General features: G+C 37.7%; 1 protein-coding gene across 6 annotated transcripts in view; it reads left to right on the forward strand.

The window, feature by feature from the left end:
- The window catches only part of L3MBTL4 (L3MBTL histone methyl-lysine binding protein 4), a 450,236-nt gene that overhangs the window by 278,103 nt on the left and 156,184 nt on the right, over nt 1-15,949 (forward strand). Inside the window, exon 16 of one of the 6 annotated variants that reach the window (XM_069099674.1) lies at nt 15,166-15,219. The exons of 4 other annotated variants lie outside the window; for them this stretch is intronic. In XM_069099674.1, coding sequence (XP_068955775.1) covers nt 15,166-15,219 — 54 coding nt within the window. Of the gene's footprint in view, nt 1-2,596; nt 3,137-15,165; nt 15,220-15,949 lie in introns of those variants that run through there. One more of the 6 variants, XM_069099673.1, reaches the window with a different exon arrangement.

Consider the following 15,949-nt stretch of genomic DNA (forward strand, 5'->3'; position numbering starts at 1 on the left):
TTTTGGGGAGCACAGAACAGGGTACAAAACATGAGATTAAGGACAACATGATTGATTACAGAGCTGAGGTGCAGGGAACGACATGACTGGGGATTAACACAACCACCCTTTCTTCTCTCTTGAGCCCAAGAAGTATTCTTTGTTTGAGTGTAGGTGCAAATTAGTGTCCCTGACTTTTAGACAGCAAACTAGACATCCTTGAAAGACGGCTTGTTGGCTTAAAGATATTAGGGCTGACTCCTTTTCTGTTCACATGAATTTTCAAGGTCAGTTAAAATCCTTGAACAGGAGAGCTGGATTTTTAAGCTTAGCCTATTTCAGGCTAGCTGAACTTTGAACTAAATTCAAAGACAAAGAAACATGACTTAAGCACTTACAGGATAAAATCAATTACTTGTAAGTAGGATCAATAAAAAAATGATACAGGATCAGTCTTAATTTTCTCATTGGAAACAGTATACTTCTAATATATTAAAGTCCAAGAATTATAACCATGCTGGCATGTGATTGTTTTGTGGTAGAGATGGCCGTTGTAGTCGGGGAGGTTGGAAATTTGTGTGGTTAGATTGTCAACAAAAGTATCAGTCATGCAAGGATGATGTCAGGGGATATAGTAGAAACTGTACTGTGAATTGTTACTAAATTCCTTAAGAAAGTTGGCACCGTGACCTGGCAATCAGTAGATGAGAAGAGTTGTAATGCAAGACTTCAAAATAGAAAAGGTTAACGAAGAATAAAGATAGGGAAATGGTCTGGATGGCAATTGAGAGGGAGAAAATTCACCATTGCCTCTTCTTGGCCCATGAGAGTCTATCTCAGAGAGTGAGAAAAGCTGGCCTCCAATGATGAGGGTTACAAGGTTTGTTTCAAGTAAAATTAGTAGGTGGAAGTAATGTTGGTTACAATATCCCAAACTTTAAGTAAGTTTATTGAAAGGGTAGAACCTCCAAAAGGTATAATGGAATGGGCTATCAGATAAATAAATTGGGTTAGAATGGGCCTGAGGAGAAAAGGAGCAATTAGAATAGGGATGAGGAATTGATATGAATATGACTATTTGGTTTTCATTGAGCCTAGATGCCAGTCAATCAATCAGTCAACATTTATTAAATGTCTATTACGTACCAGACATTGTGCTAAGCATTGGGGTTGCAAAAAGAGACAAAAGACAGTGCTTGTCCTTAAGAAACTTACATTCTAATGGGGGACACGACATGCATACAAGTATATGCTATTTACAGGATAAATGGGAGGAAATTAACAGAGAGAAGGCACTGGGATCTAGATTCAAAGTATATGAGTTAGCCTATGAAATCACTTAGCAGCCAGGGATCTAAGAAGTAGTGGGGGGTAAAGTAGAGGGATATTCTCCATCTGTAGGAAATAAATAGTAGGGGACTTTAAGGGATTTATCTTCACCAAACGAAAATCCTTGATGAAAATGCCTTCATACTACAGCTTTCATTTTTGTCTAACTTAAGACTATGGCATCATCCAGATAGTGCTTTAATTCATCTTAAGCGAGAACAAGTTTAAATCAGCATATGCACATAGGATAGTCAGTGGTGAAAATTGACTTTTATAGATATTATTTACCTATAGGCATTGCTACATACTTATAGCACACTATGCTAAATAACAAATTACTCAGTTTCTGTGCCACAAAATAAAAGCCATTTTTATTTGTGTTTCTGAAAGGAGATATTTTGAAGACATTCTGAAATTTCCGCTGCTTATTGACTTCCATGTGCAGAGATAAATCTGTTTCTTTAAAATTGGTGGCAAGAATAAATTACCTACTTATCTCATAAGATTTATCCTAAAAAAATTGGAGGTTTTATTCTTTCATGATCCATTTCCTCCTTCTCCATCACAGAAAAATAAATAAAACCCACATTAAGTTTATCACTGTGTTTTATGGGAAAAGCCAGATTAGTAATTATGTACTTTATGCAAGGCCAAACTCATTCCTGCATTGATCAACTATAGTTCTCTTAAAGAGTTTCTAAAAGGACCGATAAATTTGGAGTACACTTTCTGTCCCCCACTTAGATTGTGGATTTAGGTTGATTGGGTTGTAAAGGGAAAAGTAGAAAATGTTTAAAATTGTGAACTCTCTCTGTTGTGCCGGATCACCATTTATTATAAGAAAAGGGGAGTGTGGGTGGGAATGGCTAGTCTAGCTCATCTCTTGAAGTCCATCCGGTGCTAACTGTGATGAAGGTGAAAGCTTGAAACTTTAAAGAGTCCTTTGGGGGATAGATGTCTTTGCCAAGAGTAGGCATATATGTGGAAAAATCAAGTAATAATATATGTATATGTGCATGCATGTATGATAATATACATATGTTTATAAAATAGCTACATGTATGTGTATATAATATACATACATATATGTGCAATAGATAGAATAGATATTGCCAAGGGACTAGCAGTTGGACCACCTCTGATTTCGTTGGTATAGGGAAATCCCAGATGAGGAAGCTGCAGGGAATGGTTCTGATTTTTTGCCAAAAGCACAGTGCCCAGCATAGTGCGTGGGACATAGTGAGGTATTTAATAAATGTTTTTGACTAATTCATTTCTGTCCTAGCAGGTTTACAAAATTACTTTGTCCACACGGAGCCAGTGGTAAAAAGAGGCAATTTGCACCCACAAAAAAGGAGGAGGAGGATTGTTCCTTTCCAAAAGGAAAGCTAGTATTACCAGTCAAGTCACTGCAACTGCGGATGGACGCCTTTGCTTCTTTTATCAAACATATCATGACATTTTTGTCCCTTTGCTCTATGGGGTATTGATCTTTTTAATCGTCTCTGTCCTGCCATTTAAATCATGAATTTTATTAGGATACTAAAATAAATGAGTTATTGACAAATATCTCTAGATTACAGATTCATTACCTTCACAATAATAGTGCTTCCAAGTACTAGAAATGCATGAAATGCAACAAAATGATGCTAATATGCATCTACATTAGACTTTTTGCTCAGAAAGACAAACTTTCAGTGGGAAGTGGTAAACTTTGTAATGAGATTCCCTTCAGCCTCGGTGGCTTTCCCCATGTCCACTGGTGCACGCTGGCTGTAGTTTGAGATTTGTAGTATTCGAATTCACATTTACATAACACAATTTCATGCCATTGCTGTACATTTTCCAGTTTGTTGACTTGTGCTTTCCCGGCAAACAAACAATGACAGAATTCTCCATATCCATTAGCCTACTTACTCACTGGATCTTGAAACAGAAAATCCTTTAGTATAAGCAAAGTAGAATTGGCTGCTTGCAAAATTTCAACAGGGATTTTAATTTCCTTTAACTTAAGAGGCTGGAGGGAAAACAATAATTTCTATAACCTGCTGTCTCTTGTTTTACAAAGGCCAAGTAGAACAGTATGTGAATTCTTTTGCCTTCTATTTAAATAAAGCCTGAAGCTCAATTTACTTTTCAATTCTGCCAAGTGAGATAATCTTAATTATTCAGTCTGAATTCCTGCTATACAGTTTGCATAGTAGAAATTCAAAAAATTATTTGATCAATCAAATATTCTGGTTGTCAAAGAGTCATTCAAGTGGGTTTGACATTATGTCTTGAGTATAATTGAATCTTTGATGACCCAGGAAACACTCAGAGGGTGGTGAATGACAGGGTCATCATATGAACATCAATTATACTTCACCCTGACTCTATTATTTTGCTTACACCAATCCTCTTCAATAATGAAGGATGAACAATTATCACCATGGTAATGGGAAATTCCAGTTAGAAATTATTTTGATGATAATATGTCTTATAAAGATCATTGCACACAAATCAATAACAAATACCATCTCTTCTTAAATTTATTTTAAGATTATTTTTATGATTTAATATTTCTATAAATTACACTCCTACATACACCACCAAAAAGCCCTTTTGACTTGTGCCTCCTTCCCCCAAAGAACTTCAAAATAAACATTTTATGTTAAAAGTTATGCAGTCTTCAAAAACCACCATCATAATAGAGATTCTCTGAAAGAAACCCATCAGTCAGCAAGTACAAAGCACAGTGGCCAAATATAAATCATAAATGCTTAATGATACAAAATAGGCAGGTGATTAGGAATATTACAGGACCCCTTCAGTTCTCTCCAGTGGTTATCCTGCCAGCCAAGACTGCCACTGCCAATTTTTCCTACTTTTAATATCCATCCTCTGAAGCCAAAAATTTTTAATACTTGTAGTAAAGCTCATTGCTGAAATATGGTGCACTGACAACCACAGAGAATATAAAGTCAATTTCTTAATAGAGCTGTTCTTCATCACAGATATGGCATAGCAGGCGTTCTTAACCTGGACTCTGTGAACTTGTATGTGGTTTTATTTTTCAAATATTTTAATAGTGTATTCCAATATAATTGATTTTTACTGTGTATCTATGTATTTTATTTCATGCTTTTAAAAGTATGATTCTGAAAAGGATTCCATAGACAAACTGTCAAAGGGATACCGGAAATAAATAAGAAAGGTTAAGAGATACTGTAATATGGATACAGTCAGGTACAAGAATATTAGCTTCCCTCTAATATGTGGTAGCCAGTAAAATATGCAGAATGAAGAAATGTATATGTTAAAGTCCCTGCTAATTATGGTATTCCTGCTGGCATTGTTAAGGGATGAATAAGTTGCAAAGTTATCTTTATGAACTTTTCTTCAAAGTCTAAAAGAATACCAGTGTCCCTTAATGCTACTTCCATCTCCATCTATATCCCTTTGGTTTGCAAGTCCTGTCAATTCCTATGTGTTCTCTCCAGTCTCTGCCTTCGTTTCAACTCCCAAGGCCTGACCCTTCTCTCTGCTTACCTAGAGAGACTAATATATTATTAACCTCTGTCAGTTTTCTTACTTCCAATATATCACCTGTACAATTCATCCTTCATGCTAATACTCAAGTAGTATTTCTAATGAGCTTTTCTGATCATGTTATTCCTATTGTGGTGGGGGAGACCTTCAATAGCTCCCTATTGCCTTCAGCATAATCTCCTAAACCTGTATAAGACAACTCCGAAAGACTCACGATGGAAAGGATATCCATATCCAGAAAAAAGAACTATGGAGCCTGAAGGCAGATTGAAGCAAACTACTTACTCTCTCTCTTGTGTTTTGTTTTGTTTGTTCCTTCTTTCTCATCAGTCATTTCATTGGTTAGGATTCTTCATTACAACCTAATGCTTAATGCCAAGGTATTTGTAGACCCTATATTGGATTGCATGCCACCATGAGGGGAAAGGGGAGAGAAGAGGGAGTGGGAGAAAATTTGGGAACTCAAGGGATTGTGGAACTGAATGCTGTAAACTAAAAGTAGATAAACAAATTTAATAAAATTAAAAAAAAAAATCTCCTAAACCTGAACCCATGGATACTCTGGTCCCAGTTCCCATCCAGCCTTCTCTTTCCCTGTTCTCATCATTCAGTACTCTGGGAAGAGCTGTGTCACTCTGCTTTGAATTCTAGGAGACTGTCGCCTTTATTCTGGCCATCTCCTGGTCTGCCATTGTGCCTCTCCGTGTGCTTCACACAACACACACGCACACACACTTTCCACCTCTCACTCTAAAAATCATAATAAAAAAACCAGTTGTTTCTTCTGAAAAGGCTAATTCAGTTGATTTCTACTCACTATCCTTATGACTTTGTAGACAGGAATACATTTTCTGGCCATTCCTCTGGTCTTGTCTCCTCTTATTAGAATGTAAATTCCTTGAGGTCAAGGATTGGACTGCTTTTGTGTTTCTGTCTTCAGCACTTAAAACAATGCTTGTCATAATAAGCGCTCTGAATGGTTTGGTTGTGTGCCTGTGTGTTTAATAATTCATTCTTCTAAACTGTTCAGTGTTGACATTTTGATCTCCATGTCTTTGAACACTCCATCCACCTACCTGTAATGGACTCACCTACCCGCAACTCTTGGACTTCCTCCATCCACAGATGGAAAGGATCCCTCCATCTTCACATTTTTCGCAGTGCATAGTCTGGACCTTTCTTTTGCATTTACCTTATTCTCCTTGGTATCATACTTATTGTATCCCTGTCCTGGATTTTATTGTGAACTCCTTGAGTGTGGAATCTGTGCTGTATCAAATATTTTTTCTATCCCTCATACCCAGCACTTAGTGCTTAATGCATATTTGCTGAATTGAGAGTGATCAAATAAGGCAGCTAGGTGGTGCAGTGAATAGAGAGCACCAGCCCTGGAGTCAGGAGGATCTGAGTTCAAATCTGGCCTCAGACACTTAACACTCACTAGCTGTGTGACCTTGGGCAAGTCACTTAACCCCAATTGCCCTGCTTTCCCCCCTCCAAAAAACAAACAAAAAAAAAAGTGATCAGACTTTATTGGGGACCTATATTGGCATCTCATTGGTCTCCATTATGGGCCAAATGACATTTGCTATCTACAACATGTTATTTACAACCAGAATTGCCTTGTTAATTCAATATAAAAAGCATTGACCAAATGCCTACTGTATGCCAGGCACTTTGCTAAGTCTTAGAGAGACAAAAAGAAAAAATGAGAAAACTACAATGTAAAATTGCCAAGATATCTTTAATAAATGACAGATTTTTAAAAAGCACAAGGAGAAATAAAGATGCCTGGATACTTTATTCATTGAATCTGTGTTTAAAAGCATCTGACATCATCATTTTCTCATCTGTTTTCCCCAAAAAACCAAGACAGAAAGTATCCAAGAGACCAAATCTTTCTGAGTATTGATTAGCATACACTATTGTAGCTTTGTCCTTTTATGCATAAACAAAACATAAGAACAAAAGCATAAGTTCAGTGTATTTACCACAGCAAGCTGTAGTTTTTAATTTTTCACAATTTTGTGCAGACCAGCTAGAGAGAGAAAGATTTCTCTCCAGAGCTCATTTGCAGCTCCATGTTATTGCCCTGGGAGAAGAACACCATTAAAAAACAGAAGCCCTGTACTTAAAAGCAGCCCTGTGGAGCTATGGGGAAGTAAATTTTTTTGTCAAATTCAAATGTTCAAAACTATTGTTATGCTTGAGTCAAGCTCTATTTGCATTTTAAAAAATACTGTCAAGTATTGATTTTATTGAGGTATCTAAAATTAAATACTTGAAAATTTATGTGCCCAGGTGTTAATAATAGTGGGTATCACAGCTTGTAAAGGACCTAGGAAATTTGTTCTTAAATTGTAGAAATTAGAGTTGAAGTTATTAATATTTTTATCATTGTAAAGACTGCAAGGTTAATTGCTTTTCAGAATTGTAAGACTGCATCCAGTAGCAAATTTTCATATGATTCTATTCTTCAGGTGATGGGGAATTTTATTAAACAGGAATTTTACATGTTCCTAAAAAAGTATATCTGTCTGATAGCCAAGTCAGGAGCACTTAGAAAAAAGGAGTCCATAAGGAAAGGACAAAATTCTGCCAACTTCTTCATCTAAATAGCAACAACAAAAATAATAATAGTGTTCCAGAATATTAAAAGGGGTGGTTTGGATCTATAATTTCATTTGTGGGAAATTCCCAATGTGAAAATGCCCATCACTTGTGCAGACGTGTAATTTACCTTTAATGTATGGTCTTATATATGTAGTCATATAGAATTATATTTCTTATATATAATACATATTATATCACATCATATTATATCATATCATATTATAAGTAAGAGGCAGGATGTGAACCCAGGTCTTCCTGACTACAGGGTTCTATTGCATCATTCTGCTGCCTTTCAATAATAATAGTAGTTAATATAGTGGGTTATATAGTAGGTTATAATTTGTATATATTATCTCTTTAAAGTTTCACAACAGCCTTTTATGGTCAGTGCTTCGGGTATTATTATCCCCATAGTATAAGGAGGAAAGTAAAGACCCAGAAAACTTAAGAGATTTGCTTAGGGTTGTATTGTTTGTCAGTGTCTGTGTTCACATCTTCTTGACTGCAGGTTTAGGACTCAACCCTTGACTCCGTTTTAAAAAGACATGGGGAACACAACTCTAACTCCTTTTCATCCTACCATTGATTTCCTGAGTGTAGAAGCTTAATCTGCATAAGCAAGTTAAAAACGTCTCATTTGATTTTTTTCCCTTTCCCCACTTCTTCCATAACAAGTTCTTTATGACTCTGACTGTGAACGTCACTCAAGAGGGATGTGCAGGCCAGCCTTCTTGAGCTCCCTTCTGTGTTTCCACAGAACGTATTACACAATGCATCGACTGGTCAGACAGTTAAATAAAATTACATCCTGGGCTGTGATGGCTTAGCATACTTGTTCTACAGACTCCTCATTCTATACCTGCACTTTATAACGCAGGTTGTGAGAAATAGACTGTTTTCTCTCTACATATTCCCAAAGGGAGAATCAGAATAATGGTTAAAAGTAAAGCACAAGGCTTGCTGAGCAGCCTTCCTGGTTGTCGGCCAGGCACATTGTAGATCAGCAGGTGCATGGGAAGCTCATTAACAACCCATGTGGTGCCGGTTTCTAGGACATGAGAGCCTAGCCCAAGAGCAGGTTCATGGCAGATAATGGCACCCTGAGATCTGCATAAGTCAGCATGGTGCCCTAGGCATAGTACTTGACTGAACCACTCACAAGTTCAGTTTCAGAATTTGTAAATTGTAAAAAGTTATAGAAATACATGGCAGTCTCTTTATAATAGCCTATATTTCTATATTATATTACCTCATTTGATCTCCATGCCAGCCCTTTGGGGTTTTCAGGATGGTATCATTTTCCCCACTTTGTAGGCAAGGAAACAAGCTCGTAGAGAGTTTAGGTGACTTTGTCTAAAGTCACGTTAAAGTGATAAAGCAGAGGCTTTAACTGAGGTTGTCACATGCCAGATCTAGTGATTTTTCCAGGCTGATTTCACAGTACTACCCTATATGCATTACACACTCCCCCCCTTCCCTGTGGTTCCCATGTCCCAGCTCCATACCCTTGTACAGTCTGCATGGTACACCCATAATGGCCTCTCTCTTCACCTCTGTCTTTTGAAATCCTCAGCTCCCTTGGGCAGCAACTAAGCTGCTGCCTCTCACCTGTGACCTTTCTCCATCCTTGCAGTTTGTTGGTGTTCAGCACCTTTATAACTACTTTTTCTGTATGTTGTATACAGAAAATTTATTGTTATACATGATAGAAAAGTTATATGTAGTAAAATATAATATATAAAATATAATGGAATATAATAAAAGTTATATGTAATAGAAAAGTTATTGAAATACAACATAGTAGTGATTTTATCCCTACACCAAAGAAATCACAGGTCCACTTTTTAAAATGTGTCTCATCTGTGTGTACAACTCATTTCCCTCCTCCCCAATAGAATATAAGCTCTTTGAAGGCAGGTGACTATTTCATTTTTTATTTTATTTTATCTAGATCCTTAGATGGTAGTAGATGCTTATTAAATGCTTGTTGAAATATCACTTTGAAATCAGGTGAATGAGGGGCAGCCAGGTGTCTCAGCGAGTAAGAGCACCGGCTCCAGTGTTGGGATGACCTGGATCAAATCCGGGCTCAGATACTCAGCACCACACCCAGAAATAACTGGCTGTGTAACCTTGAGCAAGTTACTTAACCCCAATTGCTTTAAAAAAAAAAAAAAGAAATCAGGTGAATGAAAACAAGACAATCTTTGTAGACTTTGCCAATAAATTGCCCTGCAGACTCCTTAATGTTGAGAGGCAGGATTAAACTGGGCTTGTAAAAGGTTGGGTGGTGCTCAGAATGATTGGCAGCAGCAAAGGGACTTGAACATATGTTAGTTCTGCATGAGAAATACCTTTTCTAGTGCTGGGGGAAGACAGAATTAAGAGGACATTGAAAGATAAATGAGTTGGCCACTCACCACAGGCATCTGTTGTTCATTCAGACATACGTAAGAAAGGAATATATTTCTATGAGAGGGTAATGAATTGTTGGAGTCTTTTTACTCTGCTTTAGAGAGCTGATGCCATGTGTCAATATTAATGTTCTTTCAGTGAATCCTTTAAGGGATCTTTCCTTAAGCACTCATCACAGCTCTTGCATTCCAAATATAATTTAAAATCATGCCAAATCCAAGCATAACTTAAAATTAAAAAATCATTACCCCAGCTTGGTACATTCAGGAACACATCTGCATTTGGACTGGACATGCAAAATGTAATAATCTAATAATTTCCCTGCTGCAAGATATTTACACTGGCTTTCACGGTGTGAAGCCTCAAAGAACCTATGGATTCTGTAGACCACACTCTCTCCCAGGTAGGCTTCTATGGCATGTCTAAACATCTATTATGCAATTATCTTTTCTGCATCATGACTTTCTCCATCACAGTTTCAGTATATCACAGGTTGGCATAAGAAATGAAATGGGAATTTTAGGAGAGTTTTGAGGAAGGCACAAATGACATGTGAAGGCCAGCAGACAACACAAACCCAAATTTTACAATAAGTTACTATAAACAACTAATAAAAAGAAAAAGAATAAATTCAGACTTCTCTGGTACAAAAATATGCTGATTTTCCAGGTCATAGGAATACTACATCCATTACCCCCACAATGTGGAAGGGATCACTGTACTTAGGGAGTTGTTTTTTTTTTTTTCCCAACTTCAGACCTCTATCTACCACACTGCAGTTTTCACTCTGATTGCCCTCTGGGGCCAAGCAGAACAGGTCAACCCCTCTCTTCCACATGACAGCTTTTTGAAAACTTAAAAAATAGTCCATTTACCCTAAATTTTCTTTTTTAGCCTAACGTCTCAGTTCTTTCAACCCATGGCAGAAACCAAGGTCTAGTCTTGAGATACCATATGTATAAATATTTATGTACAAATATTTACAAGATACATACCGATAGATAGAAAGTTGCCTTAGAGGGGAAGGCACTAGCCATCAGGAGAATAAGAATTGGCCTCCTGCAGAGAGTAGAGCCTAGGATAAAAAGCTAGTTAAGTGGTAGAATTAGAACCAGAGCACAGATCTTCTGCTGGTTCAGTATTATCTCTATTTGTCTTATTTCCTGAGTTTGCTTTTTTAATTGACCAAGGTGAAGCCCGAATCATGATTTTCTTTTAACAACATTAGCTCATATGAAAGTATTTTGAAAACCATGACAAGCTATTGCAGATGTGATAATAATGCTATTTGATTCTGTATTTTAGGTTTCACAAAGCATTTTATGTAAACTATCTAATTTGGGGTATCTAGGTGGCACAGTGGATAGAACACTGAACCTTGGAGGTAGGAGGACCCAAGTTCAAATCTGGCCTCAGATACTTACTAGCTGTGTGACACTGGACCCATCACTTAACCCTGATTGCCTCCAAAGAAATAAAAATAAAATTATCTAATTTGTCTTTACCTGAGTCTTGTGAGATAGGTACTATAGATTTCTTTATACTGATTTTGCAGATGAAGTAACCAGGGTTTCGGGGGTAAAGTGACAAAGCTCTCTATCCACTGTGGTATAAGTCTTTTTGTCTTCATTTCAGTGATGAACTAACTTCAGCTTCTGGAAACTGTTCTTATGGCTAGAAGCCTGGTCTTAGAGTCTGAAAGACCTAGTTTCAAGACTGCCTCTGACTTATACTGGCTGTATCGCCTTCCCCTCTAAGGCGACTTTCTCTCTATCTGTATGTATCTTGTAAATACTTATACATAACTGTTTGAATCTAGGTGGTATTTGAATCTAGATTCTCCTGACTTTAAGTCCTGTGCTTGTTCCATTGCAGATACTTCTTAATTTATTGTGAAGTTGATCAGTTTTTCTAACCCCAGTTTTTAGATAAGGAAATGTTGGGTGTAAAGGCACTTCTAGGAAAGAAGCTTGAGGTTTTCTGGGAGATGTGAACATGAATCATACAAGCTGAGAAGGCAAGGTGAAAGGGTAGTTTGTGCTTCTATGCTGTACTACTAAGAGAGGTTTCCACATGGCTAAGATTACAGATGCATTAAGAGATTGAAACATTAATTTACTGTTAAATGTTTTTGCCTTGAACTAATTGTGTGTAAATAGATTGGTGGGAGCTCAAGAATTACCCTTTTGAGTGGTTGTGAACACAAATAGTACTGGTAACCTGAAGTAAGGGCAGAACAACAGATTGGTGGGAGGGGAAAGAGTTTAGGGAAGTTTTTGTTTTGTTTTAAATATATGACTTATTATTGCCAACCAGTGAAGTTCTGGGCACATATGTATCAAACAGTGGGGCTTGAGGGGGTTGGTGTTCAGAGCACAGCACTTCTGAGGTCTTGCCAAGCCTTTTTAGGGCTTCTCATCCACCTTTGGTGTCCACCTGTCATTCAGCTCTCACCTGTGGCTCCAAGAAAGCTGTGGCATGTGCAGCAACCACACCCTGGTAAAAACTATCTTGGCAGGTGATCTAAATCAGCTTTAGGGTAGCCAATAGGCCTGAAACCATTAGTGAGTTAGGGAGATGTCTACCCCAAGCATGTGAAGACATCTCCCAGCAGGATGGGCATTCCATGAAGGCAGCTGAAGGAGGCACTGTGGAGCTTTTAGAGCTTGTTCAGACATGAAGAAAAAGAGTCATCCCCTTCATCCCAGCCATTGACTTCTGTCCTGTTGCTGGACTTCAGTGACTTGGGAAGAGAGAGTGAGGCTGATGACTTTGTGCAACTCGGCCTCATTTAAAATTAATTCATACTCAAGTCAAGACATCGCCCATGGCGTCTTGCTGGTCTTCTTCCAAATCAAAGGACAAATAATATTTCTGTTATTTTAATAACTCATTTTCATAGAATTTTATAATTGAATAAAAATGTTTAGTTTAACAAAAAGAATTTTTTCTCACCTCAGACCCTGTGTGGTAGTTGGTTTGGGCTCCGGGAGTAGGAGGTCTATTTGGACCTGTGATTTCATCAAATGGTAATCCCAGTGTGTAAGCTATATCTACACACGCAGGTCCCTCGCCTTGAACTTGGAATCTTAGAAACTTGCATTGGGCAGCTAAGTGACTTGGCCAGAGTGACCCTTCAGAGACAGGCCTTGAACCTTTGGCTTCCCAACTCTAAGACTGGCTCTCTATCTACTGTGGTGTAAGGCTTTTTGCCTTTGTTTCAGTGATGAACAAACTTTAGCTTCTGGAAACTGTTCTAATGGCTAGAAGCCTGGTCTTAGAGTCTGAAAGATCTAGTTTCAAGACCTGCCTCTGATATATACTGACCTTATCTCCATGGGTGAGTTATCTAACCTCTCAGTACTTCTGGCAATTCTTTATGACCTTCTGACAAAAACACAGGACTAGATTAAAAACAAAAATAAAATCCTGATGCTTAAAAAGTTAATGTATCTAAGGGTAACAATAATAATAATAACAAATAACTAACGTTTATTTAGCACTTACTATGTGCTAAGCACTGTGTTGAGCATTTTACCATCATTATCTCATTTGATTTTTATGACAACCCTGGGAAGTAGGTATATTATGTCCATTTTACAGATAGGGAAAGTGAGACAAACAGCGGTTAAGTGGCTTGCCCAGGATCACACAGCTGGTGAGTGTCTAAGGCCGGATTTGAACTAAAATCTTCCTGACTCGGGTGCAGCTCTCTATCCACTATACCATCTCTAATAATTTGTAGAGCTGCATCTTGAACAGAACTTTTTTGATTACTACTTCAGTCCTCTTTCCATAACTCTATACTGTCTGCCCCAGCTTGTGAAATAATTAAGTTAAACCCTTAAGTGTTTGCTCTGGCTTCTCCAGTTCAGTGCATCAATATATTAATAATGTGAGTCCGTTGTGACATCTTCACCTATTTGGATTTAAGAGAGAAAAAAACATGTATGCCCAGGTTTCTGATTAGAAGCAAGATATCTCTGTATGTGCACACATGTGTGCGTGTTTGTGCATGTGTTTGGGGATGGAGGGACGCTGACCTTGGAATTAGAGGAGCTGTATTCAAATCCATGCTCTTTCATTTATTTCATATGTGGGTGACTGCAGACAAGTCTCTTTGCCCCTATAGGCTGCAGTTTTCTCAGATAATATGATTTTTAAATTCTCAAATCATAAGAATGGAAACTGTTTTGATATTTCATGTTGGACATTTAAAAAGACTTTAAAACTACATGACAGCTGTCTCTACTAGGTTCTTACAGGGTCCCAGTTTTGCTAGATTTTCTAAAAGTTGCTATCATATTCCTCATGCTGTTTTGAATAAATTTGAAGATTCGCTGTCATCCTCTCCACCCCTTCCCCCATCTTACATACACACATGTGAAGAGTCTTTATAGTAAATGAATATTTCAACATTGAGGAGATTATACAGTGCCACATACAGCCTTTTGCAGTCCCAGGCATTCTGTAGACACTTAATTTATATTCATTGGAGATGATAGAATTTTTCTGATGTTAATATTAGAAATGCAAATAGAAACATAGCTCAGATAAGGGCTTTAGTGCCTGCCTCCTCTAAATAGTTCAGAAGAATTACTTAATTTCTTCTTCTATCAGTGTGATGTAGTACAGGTATTGTCCACATTTTCAAGTGGAAAGATAAGGAGAGCAGAAGCAAGAGAAGATTATACATAGTAAGGACCCCCAGTGCCTAGCTCAGTGCTTGGCTCACAGCAGGCAAGTAATCAATGCTTGTTAATTGACTGATTTATTGACAGTAATAACCTAAATGAAAATTACACTAAAGGGAAGCTGTACTCACATCAATTATAATGACCTATCTCCATCCTAGAGAATGAATGAATGAGCATTTATTAACCACTTAATTATGTGCAGGACGCTCGGCTAAGCACAAAGAATATAGATACAAAAGTACTGCAGTTTCTGCCCCTAAGAGATTATTCTAACAAGGGCAGACTCCACACATATGAGAGTGGCAACCAGAGAAGAGGGCTTTGGCCTGGGCAGTCATTGGGATGGTGAGCTGATCCAGAAGGACAAAATCCTAGGAGTCAGATCCAGCCTCAGACACTTTAGTGTCTGTGTGACCCTGGGCAAGGCACTTCAAACTTCTGTCTGCCTCAGTTTCCTCATGTGTAAAATGGGTATAATAATATCACCTACTTCTCAAGGTTGTTGGGAAGATCAAATGAGATGATAGTTGTAAAGTCCTCAGGGCCTGGCACATAGTAGGCATTTAATAAATGCTTGTTTCCTTCCTTCTTTCCTTGTTAGCTGACTCATACTCACCAGTCAAGATTGTTCAGCCCCAGGGCAGTAGTTCCAAAGGTGAGTTCAGTTAACTTCGTTGGAGGCTGAGGGAGAATAGGTGACCAAAACACCTTTGGTCACAAACACCTTTCCTTCTTTTCAGTTATAATTGGTGAGCGGAAGAATATCGCACATGCCCAGATGCTCTTGGTTTCACCTATTTTTCTTTGTAACAGGAGGAGGGATCATTGTGGCACAGATTTTTTAGAGAAAAGCAGAGAATTAAACATTATATCCAGAAATAAAACCCCAGGTCTTTGAGGTACCCAGTTTTGTGCTCTGAACAAAGGGATGCTACCATGTAGAAAAAGAACAAAATTAAAATATTAGCCAACAACAAGTAAGTCAGAATGTAAGATATGAGCTGGTTTGTTAATCTGCACTTCAGTCTGCACATCTGTGTTTTCCCATCCTTGATTAAAGAGCTGAGGAAATGTTTCTTGGTAAAAGATAAAGACACTGGCTAAACTGGCCAGAGCTACAGGATTGGGAATCATTGGGAGTGAGAAAGGTCATTAGAAGAAAAAGATATCTATACAAGGAACATCTTAACTAAATGGCCATTGATACTTCAGATGATGCCTAAATAAAGGACAGCTGAGTTTGTAGGATCAGTGAACCACTTGTATAATTTGCTGGTAAAGTCCAAGGCTGCCTTGTAAGCTAACACAGTTAAACTGTTATGTTATGTTATGTTATGTTATGTTATGTTATGTTATGTTATGTTATGTTATGTTATGTTATGTTA

This window comes from Petaurus breviceps, unplaced genomic scaffold (assembly GCF_028583685.1).
Source record: "Petaurus breviceps papuanus isolate PSGF00001 unplaced genomic scaffold, PetGlider_PUasm1.0 38, whole genome shotgun sequence".
NCBI lineage: Eukaryota > Metazoa > Chordata > Mammalia > Diprotodontia > Petauridae > Petaurus > Petaurus breviceps.